The sequence below is a fragment of the Phycodurus eques genome, chromosome 13 (assembly GCF_024500275.1).
Source record: "Phycodurus eques isolate BA_2022a chromosome 13, UOR_Pequ_1.1, whole genome shotgun sequence".
Classification (NCBI taxonomy): domain Eukaryota; kingdom Metazoa; phylum Chordata; class Actinopteri; order Syngnathiformes; family Syngnathidae; genus Phycodurus; species Phycodurus eques.
The window spans coordinates 24,934,781-24,953,807 of record NC_084537.1 but is presented as its reverse complement, the minus strand read 5'-3'; the positions used below and the strand labels follow the sequence as shown (position 1 = coordinate 24,953,807).

At 47.9% G+C, this 19,027-nt stretch overlaps 2 protein-coding genes across 5 annotated transcripts; one reads left to right on the top strand and one right to left on the bottom strand.

The window, feature by feature from the left end:
• The first annotated feature begins 1,218 nt into the window (after window positions 1–1,218).
• On the top strand, window positions 1,219–13,183 carry LOC133411330 (importin-13-like). Its single transcript, XM_061693572.1, has 21 exons — window positions 1,219–1,605; window positions 3,070–3,195; window positions 3,260–3,885; window positions 4,512–4,652; window positions 5,170–5,311; window positions 5,397–5,566; window positions 6,187–6,307; window positions 6,598–6,745; window positions 6,834–7,015; window positions 7,098–7,124; window positions 7,202–7,336; window positions 7,785–7,940; window positions 8,813–8,893; window positions 9,005–9,130; window positions 9,187–9,283; window positions 9,385–9,437; window positions 9,515–9,584; window positions 9,682–9,740; window positions 10,335–10,424; window positions 10,817–10,998; window positions 11,569–13,183. Exons 1-21 carry the CDS (start codon window positions 1,264–1,266, stop codon window positions 11,660–11,662), a joined length of 3,168 nt encoding a protein of 1,055 aa, XP_061549556.1. The 5' UTR covers window positions 1,219–1,263; the 3' UTR covers window positions 11,663–13,183.
• fzr1b (fizzy/cell division cycle 20 related 1b) lies at window positions 11,315–18,769 on the bottom strand. Of its 4 annotated transcripts, none has more exons than XM_061693569.1 (14): window positions 18,583–18,769; window positions 18,245–18,452; window positions 17,441–17,542; window positions 17,294–17,357; window positions 17,084–17,211; window positions 16,926–17,008; window positions 16,667–16,850; window positions 15,575–15,640; window positions 15,013–15,115; window positions 14,748–14,929; window positions 13,845–14,078; window positions 12,781–12,885; window positions 12,614–12,706; window positions 11,317–12,522 (listed from the first exon to the last, which is right to left on the bottom strand). In XM_061693569.1, exons 2-14 carry the CDS (start codon window positions 18,320–18,322, stop codon window positions 12,481–12,483), a joined length of 1,464 nt encoding a protein of 487 aa, XP_061549553.1. In that variant the 5' UTR covers window positions 18,323–18,452; window positions 18,583–18,769; the 3' UTR covers window positions 11,317–12,480. The 4 variants fall into 4 exon arrangements, with proteins under 4 accessions (XP_061549554.1, XP_061549553.1, XP_061549552.1 ...); XM_061693568.1 differs by having other exon boundaries at window positions 18,638–18,769; XM_061693567.1 differs by having other exon boundaries at window positions 18,245–18,465; window positions 18,583–18,598.
• Between the last annotated feature and the right edge of the window lie 258 nt (window positions 18,770–19,027).

Genomic DNA, 19,027 nt, shown 5'->3' with positions numbered 1-19,027 from the left:
ATTCCCCATCAATCAAGCGTTTATACGGTAATGAATTTCAAACATTGCGTTTCTGAATGCTGTAGCTCTTGAGTCTTGAAACCCAAAAGCATCAGATTTAAAAAAAAATCATAATATTAAAGAAAAATCCAGTTGCGGAGCAATGATTCCCAACTCAGGCGCTGTGGGGAAATGATCCAATTTCACTTCATTTGTCGGAAATTGAATTGCAAATATTGTTCATCAATGTGTGCCAGCAACGTGCAGTGACAGGCAGAACAATTCAATGTTGTTCCGGGAGATGGCAGCAGAGGCACATAACAAACGCGTTGCCACTCATCGCACAGAGGTGCAAGTTGCGTCCAGTTGAACGAGGCCACCCTTAACACCAATGAGTCAGCGCGGAAGCAAAGTGAAACGAGCTCATCATTATTTCAGCGCTCGTGCTTGGTCGTGTGCTTTTCTTATGTGATCAATGTTGGGAAACACGTGACCTCGACGACTGCGAATCGACACAGAAGGGGGGGGGGAACAAACAACAACAAAAAGACATTGTCGGCTGTTTACATTTGTGTCAGTCAGTCAAAATGACTTTGGGAATCACGATATTAGGCGGACGAGTGGGAACACCATATTGAAAGATCATATATCATCAGGGTGCCGTCAACGATCAACAGTTTGTGTTCATGTGTTGATGTTCCATGTCGCTTGGTGGGGGGGGGGGGGGGGGGGGGAAATGAAGCCAGCACAAATTGACGGTGCTCATCATGCCGGTCGCGAAATGAATGATTTGAGTGTGGCGTGCAGCCAGCAGCACCTTCTGTGAGGACTCAGCAGCGCATTTGAAGGGCATCGTTGTCACCAATCATCAACTCTCACCTCTCGATGAGCCGCTGAGGAACAACAATCCAAACACAAGAGCGGATTTCATCTCATTGCCGGGCTGCCATTGGCCTTCTCCTCGGCGGTTGGCGTTCCGTTGATCGGAGCTTGAGCAAACAACATCATCATCATCATCATCATCGTCGTCGTCGTCATCAGGGCTCAAAATATCCTGGGGGCGCGCGTGTGGAGGCACGCGCAACACTCACGCGATCATAACGAAAAGAGCCATCTTGTTTCCGTCACACCGTGCAGACGTCTGCTTGAAATTTGTCCCTGCACGCCCATCAATTTGCAAGCTGCAGTTTGCTGCCACGCGCAGCCAATCAGACGTCAGTGCGTCACAGGCGCGCCTCTTCGATCTCCAGCTCAACGCACACACTTGGCCCAAACGTTATTATTATGATTATGATTATCATCATTATTATTACTATTATTTATGGATGCGGTGCTCCTTCTCCTGCTTCGTCGCGAAAAACGGTTTTACCGAGCCGGTTCTCTTTTCAAGTCCACCGGGAGGTCAGTGCGTGGTCACGTGCCCGTGCGGACAGCTGCCAGACACTCGGCGTCCTCCGACCGCTCGCTTTCACACACTTTCGAGGGCTGTGTGCGCCTTGGAACAATTTGCTTCCATTCCCGATGGATGTTCGGAGGCAGCAGGGCCACTCGGGCGCCTTGCGCCCGACGGAGAGTGCAACTCGTGCTGGGAACTTGCAGGAGCTGACAGTGGACGACGTGGAGGCGGTGAGTCGCTCGCAATTGTCGTGCCAAATTCAGCCGAGGAAGAAAAAAAAACAAACAAAAAAAACACAACACAACAACAACATGCAGCCTTGTAAAGCAATGTCCGATTTTCATAGAGCAAAGTGCCCTGGTGGTTCTGGGGAGCATCAAGTGGTCGTCAAACTTTTTACGCCAAGTACCACCTCAAATGCAGATACAGTAGCATGGTGGGCCAAAAGGTTCAGCAACAATGAGCGAGAGCTTTCCCAAAATCTTCCATATTCGTTTTAAAAGCACTGGAAGATTAGTTTGAACATTATGTCAGCACCTAAATATAGGAACATTTAAAATAAAATAATAAATAAAAAATTATCCTGAAATAGTGGCGAAATAAAAAACATTACATGTAAAAGTCAACCCAAATCAAAGTTGAAAAGCAAACAGTTGTAAAAGATTAAATGCAAATGTATTGTTCTTAAGCATGAAATACAACTTAGCTGTACTTAAATATACTGTACTGGTACTGGATGCTCACAAACTGATGACTGAACATTCGCCTTCAGGAATTTCTGTGAAAGAGCAGAATTAGTGGTTGCATCAATCACAGCAAGTTGTCCAGGTCCTGAAGGAGCGAAGCAGCCCAAGACCATCACACTACCACCACCGTGTTTGACTGTTGGCAGCATTTTAAGTTCACTTGGCTTATATTTGTCTGATTTGTGTGATGGTCTTAAACATGAAACTAGGGAAACTGTGCAAAAATATGAGAATTTGAGGGCCAATACCTTTTTACGGCACTGTACATTATTGTGAAGATTTGATTTTCCGCTTTCAACTCATTGATTTTTGTACCCACTTCATGATAAAGTTACAACTTAACAAGTCTTTGTTCATCTTCATCTTTCCCCGCAATATTCTTTTTGACGTTGCACAACAGCAAATAGTCGGACATATAAGGTTTTAACATTGCTATTAAGGAAGATTGCATTCCATTTACATTTTAGACTGACAGATTTGAGACATTGAACTTTGTCACGCACGTTCTAGTGGTTTGGTTTAACTATGAGACACAAATGAAAATGCAGTTTACGGGGATGTTCCACCAAACGCTGCCTTCAGCGTAATCGTTTCCTTTTGCTTTGTGGGTTTTCTGCTGTGTGGTCATTATATAAAACAACAAATCAACTAAAGTGGAAGACTTTAGCTCAGTACTGTGACAAACAAAAGCAGTTCAAAGAGACACCGTGGGGAGATAAGGTCCAGCAGACTTTTCTGTAACACGATAGCAGCTATAAGCGTATGCTGCCCTAATAATAGCAACCGAGCACAGAGTGCTTTGGATTACTCACGATGAGATTTTTTTTGGACACTCTTCAATCGAGTGGCCCTTCGGGATGAATGTTCATGCGATTCAGCCATTAGGTGAAACTGTGCCCGTTGGACACAAAGAAAGTGGCGAATGTGACCCCCGTTGGTGTCCACCAGGCGCTCTACCAGCTGCATTTCGACCCGGACATGGAGCGCAAGAATGCGGCCCAGAAGTGGCTCGGCGAGGCTCAGGCGTCTGCACAGGCGTGGCACTTCTGCTGGACCCTCTTAGGCCCGACCAAGGTCTGCTCATCTTCTGCTTCAAAGTTGGTTTCACACCCACGAGATATTCCTGTCTGCTCCACAGGTCCCAGAGGTCCAGTTCTTTGGTGCCAGCACCCTCCACGCCAAGATCTCCTCTCACTGGAGCGACCTGCCAGCAGAGCAGCATGAGCAGCTGAGAGCGCAGCTCCTTTCCCACATCTTGCACTTCTCGTCTGGGCCAAAAATGGTGTTGACCAGGCTGTGTGTCGCACTGGCCTCTATGGCCCTCAACTTAATTCCCCACGTCTGGTCCCAGCCGGTCGCCGACATGGTGCGAGCCTTCCGACCTCAGAGCCCCGAAGGCGCGAAGGCCACGCGGGAGCCTCATCTGCACTGTCTGGCCCTGCTGGAGCTCCTGGTCGTACTTCCGGAGGAGTTCCAGAGCAGCCGCCTGACCCGGACTCGACGTGCCCAGTTGAGGGAAGCCCTGGCCGGGGAGTGGACCGCCGTGTGTCCGCTGTTGCGCCAGCTCCTCCAAAGCCAGGACTCGTCAGCCCCGGTGAAGGAGAAGGTTCTCCGCTGCTTGTCCAGCTGGGCGGGACTGAACGTGCCACTCGGGGCCACGCGGGAACTCGTGCGGGATTGCTTCGCGACTTTATCCGACCCGGAGCTGTTTGACGCCGCTGTCGAGACGATTGTCAACGCCATCTCGCAGCCTGACTGCCGGAGGTAAATACTGCAGGACGTCGCCCAATTGACAGTCACGGTCGTGTTGGGGATGAACCAATTGCATGTCATTTAATTACACAATTTATGCGATCGTAATCCGTTACATCGCTGGGAGAAAATGTGTCACTCAAATGACAGTTGCTTTTGGACATTTCCATGATTGCAAATTTAGATACGTTTGAAAAACGTCAAATGGTTGTCATGCCACTTCCTCCTTCTAAAGCCGATGCTTGTGATTGGCTCGCTCCCGATTCTGCTGGCGTCGCAAGCATGACAGAGAAACGCCACCTTGCTGTGCAATCTATTAGTTTTTCTGAGATTTTGAAAAGGTTAGACTCGTAGTTACGCTTTTGAACAAAATTACACTGACTTCTGAAAATGTATAGCTTTCTAATTTTCCTTTTTTTGATGAACTTACCAAGCTTGTCGTATGAAGCGCTATCGACTAAATTGAGCACATTTTTTTATTATGTATATGAACAAAGTCATTGAAATAGTTACACTACATTTCTACTGTACGCTACTTTTCAACCGGGTAGCTTTTTTTTTTTTTTTTTTTTTTTACGTTTCCGTCTTCCCCATGCGCTTGGTTGTGTCGTTGTGACGTGTTGTGTGTGTTTCCGCAGGTACGGCGACGCTCTGATGAGTCTCATGCCTCCGGTTTTGGGTCTCCGCGATCAGCTGCAGACGGCAGCTCGGGCCGGGGACGTGGAGACGTCGCACGGGATTTGCCGAATTGCTGTCGCTATGGGCGAAACGCACTGCAGGTACGCACGCCGAACCACTTCGGTCCCTCGCGTTGGGTGTTTGTGTTGTTATGTGCAGTTTTTGGATGGTGGCGGGCGGGGCGCCATCCACTTAGTAGGCTTCATGCCAGGTAAACGGCAGTCATTACCGATGCTATTTGTGCCATTAGTTCTGTTTTCGTTTCAATGTCTGCTCCAAAGGCAAAGTTTAAAACCGCATTACACACGTAATTTAGGATTTATTATCAAAGTGAAATACAATTGGATGTGTCTGGCAGATGCAGCGATGTAAATCGACGGAATTGTTTGTATTCTGTTTCCTGTCTGCATCAAATTTGCGCGGCCGCTCGTTCCTCGGCAGAGTTCCTCGGCCTCAATCGTAGCTGCCCCGGAGGCCGATGAAAACCTTGGCGTACGCCAGTCATGCCCGCTGTTTCTCGGAACTCGGTCGACGAGCCAGCAGAAAATCAGACGGACACACGCCGAGGAATGAATACATAATGGACAGAATATTACGGGTCACGTATGTGGACGACAGGGTTTTGTTGGAGCGAGTTGAGCGCTGGCAGGAGTTTCTGGCCTTGGTCAACATGATTCTGTTCTGTACCGGGATTCCTGGTCAGTACCCGACCAGCGAGACGACCAGCTCCCTCACGCTCACGTTCTGGTACACCCTGCAGGTGAGGACCACAGCGTGGCTTCCTGGAAACCCGCGAACCTGCAAACCTTGCGCAGGCGTCGCGTCATTCGTGTGTTTTTGTCCAGGATGACATCTTGTCGCTTGAGGAGGAGAAGCAGGCCATTTATCTGCAAGTCTACAGGCCCGTTTACTTCCAGTTGGTGGATGTGTTGCTACATAAATCCCGCTATCCTTCCCAGGAAGACTACAACGCCTCCTGGTCTTCTGATGACAAGGAACAGTTCAGAATCTACAGGTGAGAAATGACTTTAGTTGGAATTTGAGAGCATGAGCGTACTTGCACCATCGAATGATTCCAATGCCATTGCAGTTTTGTTTTGTTTTTTTTCTTCTTTGTGACGATACATTCTGTAGAAAAGAATTCAGTGGAGAACCGGCTAAGGCAGGAAAGTCCTTATCGTGTCGTGATGGACGGCCTTGCCCACGCTATTTCTCTCCAGCACTTTCATTGGAGCTCCATCCTGCACAAACTGACCCCTATGCGAGTAGACTGTAACAGAGAAAAGTGCATAAAAAAACGATTGAATCCGCACGTTATTTCTGAATGAAACGGTCTCTCCCCTGTCACGTGTCACAGAAATTTGCTGTGTAATGCTGCGATACGCTGCGATCCCTCTCCCGTGATTTATTGAAAACGCTTTTTTGTGTTGGATATGATATTGTACAAGCGGTCCTAATTCTCTGGCTGGCCGCTGTTGGTCCACTATTGCCACGTGACCCTGACCCAGCTGCGTTGCACCATTTCTATGACTTCTACCGTCGGTCAAAAAGAAACACCTTTATTGAGGCGGCTGGCAATAGTTCAAACAGCTCTTCTGAAGAAGTGTGTCCTCACGTGGTTGTTTGACCTCGCAGAGTGGACATCGCGGACACGTTGATGTACGTCTATGAAACGCTGGGAGCCGAGCTGCTCAGTAAGCTTTACGAGCGTCTGGGCGGGCAGCTGATGGACCCCCAGCAGGCAGCAGAATGGCAGGTAGGAGAACCTACCAGCTTCTTGGACACGAACGGAGCAGAATCATTGCGACGTGCTTCTTAATACGTCGATTTATCTCTTTGAAATGCTTTTTGGACGATTCTATATGGCGTGCCTCCAACAGTTCGGGTAGAGTGTCTTTCTCTTGCAGTATGATTGCGCTGTTAATATTTTCTCGTGATGGCCGGGTATCCCAATACATGTGATTTCTTTTCATCCGCCCATTTGCATCCATACTGCGTTCCTGCCTCCTTTTCTCCGGTACAATATTCTACTTTGTCCTTTTGAAGCAAACGGAGGCTTTGCTGTTTGGCTTCCAGTCCATAGCAGAGACCATCGACGTCAACTACTCGGACGTCATCCCGGGTCTTATCGGCCTGATCCCCAGAATCAACATCAGTAACGTCATGCTGGCCGACACGGTCATGTACACGATTGGTGCGAGGACTACCGCTGCTATAACAATGTTATTCAGTCATATCACAGGCACTTTTAACGGTGTCACGTATCCGCCAATGTTGCCAAGGATCCCTGGCCGAGTGGCTGGCGGACCACCCGGTGATGCTCGGGGCCACGTTACCCGCGGTGCTCCGGGCTCTCGCGAGGCCCGAGCTCTCCGTGTCCAGTGTTTCTACGTTGAAGAGGATCTGCAGGGAGTGCCGACACGACCTGGGGCCCTACGCTCAGGACGTTCTCGCCGTGTCCCAGGTCATACGTACGCGCGACTTCGCACCGTTGAACAAATCGCATCCATATATGTCAATCATGATCAAAACCTCCAACTTTACAGGATGTGCTGATGAAAGAAATCCATAAGGTGAGTGAACAGTGAGCTTCAGGCGAGCTTCCCAAGTTTGAGGAAGACGTGTGTGATTGGATTTCATGTGTGCGCAGAGCAGCCAGTGCACGTGGCTCATGCAGGCTCTGGGCTTCCTGCTCTCCGCCCTGCCGGCGGACGACATCTTGGGAAAGCTGCACTCGCTCGTCAGCCCTCACGTCGGGCAGCTGGACGCGCTGGCCCAACAGGCGGTAGAGGAAAAATAGAAAATGTGCTGATGGGCACGGCACTCGCGCGCAAACATAATGATGACTGGGCTCTAAATGACTAAGGGAAAATACAAGCACATAGCACTTAAATATGCGTGGAAGTAAAGTACTGTGATTGCAAAATTGTTACATTTGTGAAGTCTTGAAAAAAAAAAAAAACATTGAATATTTTCTTTTCAACCGGTACCATACAATGTGTACTGTTAATTAAATGCAAAAATATTGAGGTGACACAGCATTACCCTCTTTGTGTGCAGTAATAATAATAATTTACCGTCCATCAAATATTGGGATCCAATTCACGTGACATCATCGCCAGCATCGCGTTGCGGCCGCCATCTGAAATGTCAACTTTTTTTCTCGAGCCTCGGTAGGTCCGACGTCGTCGCTGTCCTCGCGTCAGACTCAACGAACGTCTCCCTGTGCGCAGGCCGATCCCGCCGAGAAAGCGGCTATCGTTCGCATCCTGGCAATGTTGTCCAACCTCTTCGGCGCCCTGGACGCCAACAGACACGCGGACGGCGCCGACGACGCCGACGGCGCCGACCGCCCCTCGCCGCCTCCCCGTCCAAGCGCGCGCAACCCAGTAAGAGCGACTCGACCTTTGTCCCGAGGAAAGGCGTCGGAGCGTTCATTCGATATCCTTCACATCCAGCTTCGGCTCCGTGTACTAGTGTGCTCTTTGCCCTCGCTGGTAAGACAATTCAGCGCATTAGTAGAATGATTAGGACAAGTTAGTGGAACAACTGTGTCTTACTAGTAATGTTTTCCTACTACTAGTGCCACATTTGGCCTACTAGTACGCAGTTAAACCTTAGTGGCAAACGTTTGTGCTGCACTAGTCAGACTATTAGGCTCAACTAGTACTCCCGGAGTACCTAGACCCGACCAATAGCACCAAAATGCACGGTACGATAATTGTCTTACTAGTTTGTAGAACAGTCATACAGAAGTGCAAAGCAGGAATGGAAGAAAACGTTACAACAGAGGCAAAGTCCTTTTACTAGTGCGCCCTAGTCATTCTACCAGTGCGATTTATTGTCGTTTGAGCGTTTATTCGATAGCCTTGATATCCAGCGTAAGGTCCATGTGCAGTACTAAGAGTACACTCACCAGTAGGACAACTTTGGGATACTAGTAGGACAATTACATGTTAACAGTGAGGCCATCTATGTGGGACTAGTACTACTAGTGACACATAATGCAATTCTACAAATTAAACATCTGGCGCTTCACTATGTATTGGCTGTAGTAGTATGCCGAAGCTGTCCTGCTAGTGTGCAGAAACGTCGTACAGTTGTGGAAGAAACCGTTGCTGGGAGCACACGTGCAAGTGTGCTGAATTGTCTTACTAGTGAGGATCAAAAGCATACTAGTGCATGAACCTGAGGCTGGATTAAAAGGAGATGGACTCCATCGAAAAGCATGCTTTACATGTTGTATGCTTTTGGGTTTCAGGTTGCGGTTGTACTACAGCAGTTGTACACGTTGATCCAAAACATCCTCAGCAAATGGCTGGAGGACTCCGAGGTGGTGGAGGTAAGCTGGCAAAACAAGCTCGCCTGCACAATTGGAGGGGTCCGATCAAGGAGAGCAAATGTTCTGGGGACATTTTCATGCGTTCCAACGGCGCTCCTTCCACCTCTGCAGGCAGTGTGCGCGTTATTCCATAAGTCCATTGGAAGTCTCGGGCCCCTGGTGGCTCAGCTGAGTGAGACCCTGGGCCAGGTTTACAGCAGCTTCCCGCAAGCCTCCGTGCTGGACCTGGCGTCTCAGGTATGCGAAATGCAAAGAAATGCCGTCGAGACTCCAACGCGCTCCGCTCTCCTTAGATGGTTCCCGTATTTGCTGGAGAGGAACGCCACATCTCCTCCATTCAAAGTCTGTTGACGACTCTTACCTCTTCCACACTGACAATATTTCAACGAGGTGGTTTTTTTTTTTTGAATTTCATTTGCTTTTTTGAAACAAGTGACTGTTTTTTGAAAATAAATACTTCCTACATTTGACTAAATATCGTAATTTTCTAGGCGTCAGGGATCATCCCGATGTTGCAGAGTCCTTCATGTACCTTCATGCTCAGGTTGGTTGAACATTTTGAAAGGGGCTACGTTCCCGACAACATTTTCAAACTTTCACCTTCAAACGTTTTGTGCGTAGATTCTGAAACGAAAACCCGATTTTTACCTTGACTCCGATCATCTGGATGTGAAAGCACTTTTTTATTGTGGTTGAGTATTCACTCTCACATTTACACTTGATTATTCCCAACGAGAATATCACAACCTAAAGGACCCATTTTCACTCTTTTGCTTCATCATGTTTAGGAATTCTGTCACTTCAATGTCCTGAAACATCCACAGTAAAAGCTGCCAGCGTCTTCTTTGTAAGTTCAAGTTAGGCAGAAATAATGCACTGTCAAATTTGACGTCGATTGTTCTGCAAAGTGTTTGAATTTCCCAACAAGAAGCAAGAACTACTGAAAAGCCAGTGCATTTGTTAACAGCTTCCCAAACGCTTGCCGTCGTAGAACATGTCGTACACACGTGCGATGTTCTACGTTGCATTTGAATCGCAAACAAATTCTTGAAAGTGAAAATCCACGAGTAATTGAGGCTCCCCTAAAAAAAAAAATCCGAATTGCCAAGAGATGCCACAAGACGACAGCAAAGCACTGCTTTTGGCGACACGAAGCTCCTCAACTCACGCCAACACAGTTACTTGGCACCAATATGCCACAGAATGGCGCCCAAGCAATACTTGTATCGCATTGACCTGAGCGCAACAACTGCGACTACGGGAGGCTGGTTAGTTTTGCAGTGAGCAATCATGCAAAAATGCAGGGATTGATGATATTTTTCCGTCGAACAGGAATTCCACTCCACTCGGTGGAGTTTTGACTTTGGTGCTTCCGCTGTATCGGATTTGAGCAAATCATCTTTTCGACGGCATGCCTTATTTCTTTCTTATTTTCCACCAGACGGAGTTATCGCCTCGATGTAAAGACGCGCCGTCTCTCGGTGAGGTGCTGCAGAGGGACGGAAAGCTCCTCACAGAGACCATCCTGCAGGTCGATCTCGTGTTTTCATTTGACCTTTGCAAAATGAAGTCTCAAATCATTCTGACCAGTGAAGAATCGTGTCAAAATGATTGCCATTGTGACCTTTGCTAACGCCACATGTCGTGTTAGTGCTTCTATCAGTGCTGAAGTTACTGCAACCGTGTTTTACTGTATGTTGTGCTCTTTGATTTCAAGATGGTTGTTTCCTCGCACTACGTCATACACAGTGCCAGCAGTATTTTTAATGAATATTTTGGGCATGTTCAAAAAAAATAAAATTATATATATATATATATATATATATATATATACCGTATATCTTATTTCAGGGTGAAATGAACATAAAATCCGTATTCCATGTTCAAATCTATTTCGTGAGTTCCTGTCTGTGTGGGTCTCAGGCAGTCGGCGGCGGATCTCCTCGTAGTCTGACGGATTTCTTCTCCGAGGTGCTTCTGAGTCTCAGCAGACATTTCCCGGTCCTGCTGTCCCAATGGCTCACAGAAGGTCTGCGGTCGCCCGGATTCCCCTCAGCGCACGTCTCCGCCGAGCAGAAACACAACTTCACCGAGCAGCTTCTCGGGTAAAATAGTTAGCTAGCAAATCAGCAAAAAAAAAGTCTCACACATCGAATGATAAATGAATTGACACCTGCAGCAACCGAGGCACTTAGATCATTTCCTTAAGTGGCAACATCGGGCGGGGACAAGGTTAAGAATATCTGAAGCAATTTCAAATTGAAATATCGAATCATGAACACCGCATCATAACTTGGGCGTGGATATAATATTTTTTTGCCCCTTCTGTAGCTTAATGATGTAACCAAGATATTGGAAACGGCTCAGTATGATGCATTGCAATTCTACGCCGCTGGGAACAACAAACACAAGTAATAAAAAAAAAAACAAAGTTCATTGTCGCGGCTTTAGTTTTGACTGATGTGCATTGCATCGCACTGAAAGCTGCATTCATGTCAAAATTGTCATATCGGGTGACCATTATGAGCTTTCCAAAAGAACATGTTTGGATGCAAAAAAAAGTGTTTTGCACGAAAGTATGTTTTGCAAACATTCTTATTTTGGGATGGCGTATGACTGGATCAATGCAGATTGAACAGATGAATTTACAAAAGCAACATGTTTCCTTCTCCAAGGGAGCAAAGCAACAAGCGTGGCGTGAGGGAGATGGTGAAGGAGTTCTCTCTGATTTGCAGAGGCCTGCAGGGCTCCGGACGCTGTGATTACTAGCCCACGTTTCCTCCCGTGGCGCATCCGCTGAGCTCAAAAACAGCAAAATGTAAACGCCTTCGAGGACTTTAAGCAGAGCATCCCTCGACTTCGAGGTGCCATGTCATCGGATTTATTTTGGATCATCTTTGATGTCCTTTTATCGGGTTTGCAAAATCATTTGGGTTGAAAATGCCCAGAAAGTCGTTTTTCAAGCTATTCGAGTTGGTCTTTTCACAGCCGGCAGTTGAGTTGAGACGGGCAGCTTTCTCATTGATATTCGACATGTAAATAAGGTTTACTGCGATTGGAGCCCTGATCTTCTCTACGGAAATATGGAAAACAGCTGATCTTCTGGTATAAATAAGATTTTGTTTGAGAAAATAGAGATGTCGTAAGAGTCTTGGAAGCATGAATATTTTTCCATACAATAGTTTCCATTTTCCCTACGTTTCCATACCTGGGAAATTATGAAATCAAATTCTATATTTGCGTAGGAACCCGATATTTATTGCCACGATACTCACACCATGTCAGAACATACAACACACACACAAAGTCAGGCTTCTTCTCTGTCGTCAGAGTTCTTCAACACGTATATTTCTGCTAATATATCATCAAATGAAACACTTTTGACAAACAAATATCATGAATAAGAAGCCAACATTTTCTTTCTTTTGTTTTGTTTAGTCGTGACATCACCGACGGGGGCGGAACGAACACGGGACGTTTCGAGTGCACACTGTTGTAAAAAAAACAAACAAACAAACAAACAAACAAACAAAAACAGCCGAGGTGGCGAAGTGCTGCAGGTCCGCCATCTTGTCGGAAGCGCTCGTCTATCGGATTCGTGTGAAAAGGTTCAACACAGACTTTGATTCCTGATGGCAACACGTACACAGAGATGATGTGATTGGATATTCGACATATGTAGCCGATCACATGACCTCACGACGGACGCTTATTACGTACCTTGGTGCAACGCGTTTTGCTGAAAATGTTCCAAAAGCGAAGAGTCTCATCGCCCGCGCCCGTCACAATGGCCTCGCCGTCGGGTGACACGGCCTGAGAGAGGAATACGGCGATGATGTTGACGATGACGATGACGTCGGCGAATATAACCGAGGCTGCCGTCGTACCAGGTATAGTACTCTGTAGGAGTGTCCGGTCAGTTTGGCCACCTGCGTCAGCGACGGGTACTTCCACACCAAGATCTGGTTCTGAGAGTAGCCATGAGTGCTCACCTTGGACCAAAGAGTGGACACAGAAAGACACATTTACTACATTTTTCATTTGCGTAGTGTCATGAAGGACAACTATTGTTCAAGTTACTGTAAAAACAGGTTTGGCAAGACAAAAATGCTTGCAATATTTCAACATGAGCATTGACGACATCATTTTGGCCCAGATTTGAACAAGAATCATGGAAGTTGACATGATTTGCTCTCGAGGGCCACCTAAAATGATGGGGCGGCCCACCGTGGACAAATGTAGTCATCCCCCCCTGCACATTTATCACTGCATTTGTCATCAACCATTGAAGTTATTGGTCATTACATCATTTGATTTTACATTTCTTGTTTTTAATTGACAGTTTTTCACTTCATAGTTAAGAATGTGAAAAACTCCTCCCCCAGTTCAAGTAAATTTGATATTTTTCCTCAATTTAACAATTTCTATTCATCTATGAATTGCATTCAAAATGTTATCATGTGACTTAAAACATAGAGTTCCAAATAGTTTTGTATCCAATTGGAATGTAAAAATTCAGTGATTCTCAAAATGTACCACAAAGTTTCCTTCCAGAGGTACGTGAAAGAATCAGTGCCCAACTTCAGTTCAGTTCAGTTGTATTATTGAACTTTTAAGTTTACATTTACATTTGAGAACTGTTTTTGGGAACAATTTTTGTTTTCCTTTTATGTGCAATACATTAGCATGTAATCATGACTTAAATGCCCCCCCCCCCCCTATTTTTAAGCACAGTGCTAATGTTCAAACTTTATAATGTTACAGTGGCTTACAACAATATTAACGATATTTTGGGGAATAAAACCTTTGTTTAACGTTGGTACTTGGTGTAAAAACGTTTGAAAGCACTTGCTCGAAGCGATCAAATTTCGATTCAGATGCAGTTTTCCCACTTCAACCTGAACTAGCGCGTCACGTCAAACACGACGGCGAAGGTCTGCGTGGTGCTCACCAGTTCGTTCGCGTGCTTGGACCACGCCAGGTTGCACACCTGGGAGCCGGTGTCGGTGCTCTGCAGCGCCTGGCCCGTCAGCGTGTTCCAGAAGCGCAGGCAGCGGTCGGCGGTGCCGCCTCCCGACGCCAGCAGCCCGTGCTGGTGAGGAGACCAGGCGATGGCCTTGACCGCGGCCAGGTGCTCGCCGTACTGCTGCACCGGGAGCAGGCTCGAGCTGTTCCATACCAGTAGCTGATAGTGGAGAAGAAAGGCAGTCTTCGAGTTGGGTCATTTTCATATCATTCGATCGATAACGCTGAAGACACGGCCGACTGAATTTCCTTCTGAAAATCCATTTTATGGATAGGAGTATTTTTATGATTGGAAGTTGTTATCCATCAAAGGGTCATCATTGTTTCTCCTATTGCTTTTCCGCAAAAAGTAAGACTCATATATCTTAATGTGAAGAGCTCCTTCTTTTGCAAACGGTCCTTCTTTGCCACTCGAGCTGTCTTTACGGGCCGACGTCATGATCTGTGAGCTGACGTGCCAGAACGAGGCAGCCAATTCGCATTCACGCAATAGCAGACGGCAAAACAAAAACGGTGCCATTTCCGAGATGCGTTTACATCTTTACAGTTATGCACTTTTGTCTTTGCCGTTGTAAAAAGAAGCGCATTTCAAAGGTCCACCGCCATTTGCTCTGTCAATACCGACTCCCTTTAGAATGAATGCCTAAATTGTTCACAAAAATAAGATTTTCAGCATGGTTGTTTCTGCATGCGAGACATTTACCCACATAAAAGCACGGCAGCAGAAAAACAAATGAACTTCCCCCCCCCCCCCCCCCCCAAGTGTCTTTTAACGTCACTGATCAGATGATATGAAAACGAGCGAGTTTCTGAATCGGAATTCATTGACCTTGTTGTCGTTGCCACCAGAGGCGAGATGCTGATGGTCGGGGGACCATTTGAGACCGCACACTTCCTGCCTGTGTCCCTGCAACCTCCTCTCAGCGGACGACGGGGTCCGGATGTCCCGTTGCAAGATGACTCGGTCGCGACTTCCCGACGACAGCTGCTCCCCGTTCCACGCCAGGGCGCCTTGGACCCGAGGAGCGCGAGAGGCCGCCGGACGGCGACGATAAGACACGAGGGGTTCGTAAACGGCGGTGGGCGTGACTCACCCACACGAGCTGAGTGGCCCTCTAAACCGGTCAGCTTTCGCCCACCCGCCGCGTCCCAGATCTGAACATAACCTTTGTGGGTCCCGACAGCAACCAGACTCCCCTAAGAGAGAAGAACGAAGATTTATTTCCATTTACGATGCCTTTTGGGGGAAAGTCTAGCCATGATGAACCAACTTGGAACTTTTTTCTTCCTGGCTACATATATATATATATATATATATATATATATATATATATATATATATATATTTTTTTTACATATGCCTTTTGACTTTTGATAAGAACAACAAATCTGTGTTTTAATCTATCACGCAATCACTTTGTATGCAATGCTTATATTGGATCTTATTAGAGGTGTACCTAATGTTGTGGCCACTTCTATTCCTAACATCAGCAAATAATGCGCTGCTGCCTTGAATAAAACTGTGGAATATAATTGGCCGATCAATGAGTCACGATCAGTATTCCGACTTAAGCCCCGACCTTCCGCGACTTCGTGTGGTCTTAAAGTGTTATTCTTGATAGCGACACAATGGACTCGCGGTGTCCGGTGGCTCACCCGCTCGTTCCAGCAAACGGACGTCACGGAATCGCCGTCCACCGAAAGGTCGCACAAGCGTGTCACCTGTCGGCACAAACGAGACATTTGCCACTTGACTGCGCTGCAGTACAACAAAGAGACGCACATCTGCTTCCTTGCAGGAAGCCATCGAGCGCGAACAGCGCATTGAGGACAACTTGAATAGCAACAACGTGTGGCAGGGGATCGACTCGCACAGGCTACGCGAGCGGGAGAAGTTCCGTTGAGCCTGCACGACACCTACCTTCCGGACGCAGCATTCGAGGACGCAAAATCCGCCATTGGGATTCATCTCGGGTTTGATAAATCACACTGCGTGTGCTAAATGATTTCTCAATGAGTTGCCACGACGATGACTGCGCTGTTGCTCTGACGCCCCGCGGTCGCCAAACGGTTTGCGATGTCTCACATTAACGCCGCCGTCCCCGTTGACCTCGATCCGCCATTGGGATTCCATCTCGGGCAGTCAAGGTCAACTGAGGATGCTCTCCGCACGGTCCTGACACACCTGGACCCAGGTGACACCGAAGTAAGGTTGCTAATTATCGACGTCAACACCACCTGCAATACGGTTATACCTCACAAACAGGCCTTGGCGTCTCACATTTGACTTTCTCCGCAACTGACCCCAGAATGTCTGAATCTCATCCGCTCCCATCCTGAAAACTGGAATGCGGCAGAGGTATGTCCCCAGCCCACTGCTCTACTCCCTCTTCCATCGTGACTGTTCCCCCATTCGCCCCAGCGACACGACGGTCAAATTTGCTGACGGCGCCGCCCCCCTATGACCGATTGCGGACAACAAAAAGTCAGGCTACACGAGCGGGTCCAGCATCTGCGGTCAACCTGGACCTGAACACAGCAACATACGAAAGGGGTGATTATGGATCGAAAGAAAGCCTAGCGGACGGAGCGCTCCGACATCTCCATTTATGGAGAGGGGAGGAAACGTGTTTGAAAGGCTGAGCGGAAGGTCGCCGCCCCCTAGTTCAAGACGGTTAGGACCGGTTGTGACAAACTCCTTGTGTGTCTTGTAACATACTAGGCCAATAAAGCTGATTCTGATCGGACCTGGCTGGTGCAGGCGCTCCACAGGTAGACGCAGGCTCCCAGACCGACACTGAGCAAGTTGCCCGCCGACCAGTCGACCAGGTTGAGGTAGAAGTCGTCCTGCAGCTCCGGGGCGTCCAGCACCTTGAAGGGGATCTTCGAGATCTTGCGGGCCGGCTTACGCGGCGAGCGGAGAAGCTTGTGACTAGCGGAGCGTGAGGAGGGAAAGCAAGTCTGCGGCAAAGTGCGTCACTCAAGCGAGCGTTAAGGCGTACTTTACCTCTTGTTAGTGAGCGGAGAAAGAGAGTAGGGCGAGACTTCATTATCGCTATCGAAAGGCACTCTCTTAGTGTGGACGGAGTACTGCGGACGGAGAAGAGACACAATCATGGTGACGCAAATGCTTGGAACCCGGCTGGCCCTCTTCCATCCTCGTACCCGAAAGAGGTTACGAGAGCCGTGAGAGGAGACGGCGTGGCGCCTGTCGTCCGTGCGAAGGTCTGACACCGACTCGATGCCCGCACCCAGCAACTCGTTTCTCAACAAGGCGGCATACGCCACCGTATCTGTTGGCAGTCATATGACACGCTTGAGAGACGCGATCGAGGACATCGGGCACGTGAACAGCCAGCCCAGAGGCTTCCTGACCTTTGCCTGATTCTGAACTGGCGTCTTTTGCTTTTTGGCTCTGGCTGGGGGAGCGGCAGTTCTCCTGGACACAGAAGAAAGACGGACGTCGTTCGGCGTGCCGTCACCCGAGCGGGTGACTTTGTCATTAACAGGTAGACGGCTCACGTTGGCGTAGTGGAAGTTGATGCTCCAGTTGCTTCCGGCGCGGGTCGGGATGAAGCGGTCTCCCGATTTCACGCCGACGGGGCTGCAGGTAACACTTCCGCACTGGCGAGAGGTGAGACACACACAGGAAGTACTTTTGCGTCTTGATTTGGAAAATACGCAGCCATGTTACCCGAACTGGAAAGACGAGTCATTAGGTGCACCTGCACAAATGGAACCAGCTGCTTTACATGAACGCATCAACTTGGACTTGATGCCTTTAAAATCATTCCTTAGAATCCACTTTTTCTCTTCTGCCATCCCTCACATAAATCGTTTTTTTTAATGACATAATGTCGATTGATTTCGTATGGTTTCATACTTTTCATCTTCTGTCATATTACTTCGTTTTACATCCTGTGCGTTTATTTTGAAATGTGCTCTATAATAATAATAATAATAATAATGGATTTTATTTGTACTGCACTTTACATCCGTAGATGTCAAAGTGCTAGAGGGAGGATTAAAAAAAAAAAAACATTGAGCAAAATGCTTTTTTAAAAAAAAAAAAAAGCTATGTTTTGAGACTGAAAAGCATGTCAGCGGTGCCCCGAGATTGTTCCACAGCCTCAGAGCTGCAGAGGAGAATCTGCCATCATCCACGGTCAAGGTATTAGGTTTTTGTTCAAATAAAGTTGGACTGGATGTTTTTTGTGCCCACGATGCACTTTCGCACCTCGCGTGCGTGTTCAGTGGCGAACATTTGGACGCAGCGCTCGATGGGCTCTCATCCGAATGGACGTTCCAAAGGCCGGGTGATCTCACCCTGGTGAGCCGGGCCTCGGCGGGCAGGTTGTGGAGGTTGATTTGCCTCAGAAGTCGCCTCTCGTACTCTTGGTCCATGCCGAAGGGGCCGACGGACGGCCACCGGGCACCGGGCACCGGGCACCGGGCCGGGCCGGGCCCTCCCTCCCTCCCCGGTTTAAACCTGATCCGCTCCTTCCCGGTGAGGAAATCCACGCGGAAGCCCCATCTGCAAGGAAACACTGTGCCACGGTCACAACATCTCAGCAGCTCCACATCGGCATTCGGTCTAAACAACAACAACAACAACGACGACAACAAAAAGGGAGCGACAGCGAACAATGTTGGGGTGCGCTCACTGTTGACAAGCGGGGCCACTCAAATGGCAGCATGGCGTCGTTGCGAGCCTCTTACCCCGGTGGCGAGTCGCTCAGGTCCCTTCGTTCATCTCCACGAGTCGTCGAGTCGCCCAGCGTCTACGTGAGCAGCGAGAACGAGTCCTGGCACACCGCGGCTGTTTACGTTCGCAACAAAAATGGCGGCGGAACATTCGACGCTGGCGCTGCACGTCCTTCTCTCTTGTGGCCGCAGGGTGGCGCTACTGTTCTACAGGAATATGATTATAAAAGTAGTTTGTGATACGGTGTCCTTTCGTATTTCTTTAACTTTACAACAGAGAGAGAAATCAGCCGATTTTTGAAGATTTAAAAAAAGAATCACGTTTGTTTGAATGTTATTATCTTCGTCTTATGTTGTAATGTAATAATATGTGAAAAAAAAGGGGAAAAATGTAACCGCTCGGGC

Coding starts and splice junctions, on each gene's coding strand:
- LOC133411330 (XM_061693572.1), top strand. CDS start 1,264: ATGATTATGATTATCATCATTATTATTACTATTATTTATGGATGCGGT. Junction 3,886..4,511: donor TCGCAGCCTGACTGCCGGAG/GTAAATACTGCA, acceptor GTGTTTCCGCAG/GTACGGCGACGCTCTGATGA. Junction 5,567..6,186: donor GAACAGTTCAGAATCTACAG/GTGAGAAATGAC, acceptor TTGACCTCGCAG/AGTGGACATCGCGGACACGT.
- fzr1b (XM_061693567.1), bottom strand. Junction 17,543..18,244: donor CCGAGGCCCGGCTCACCAGG/GTGAGATCACCC, acceptor ACCTCTCGCCAG/TGCGGAAGTGTTACCTGCAG. Junction 12,886..13,844: donor CCAAGCACGCGAACGAACTG/GTGAGCACCACG, acceptor CTTTGGTCCAAG/GTGAGCACTCATGGCTACTC.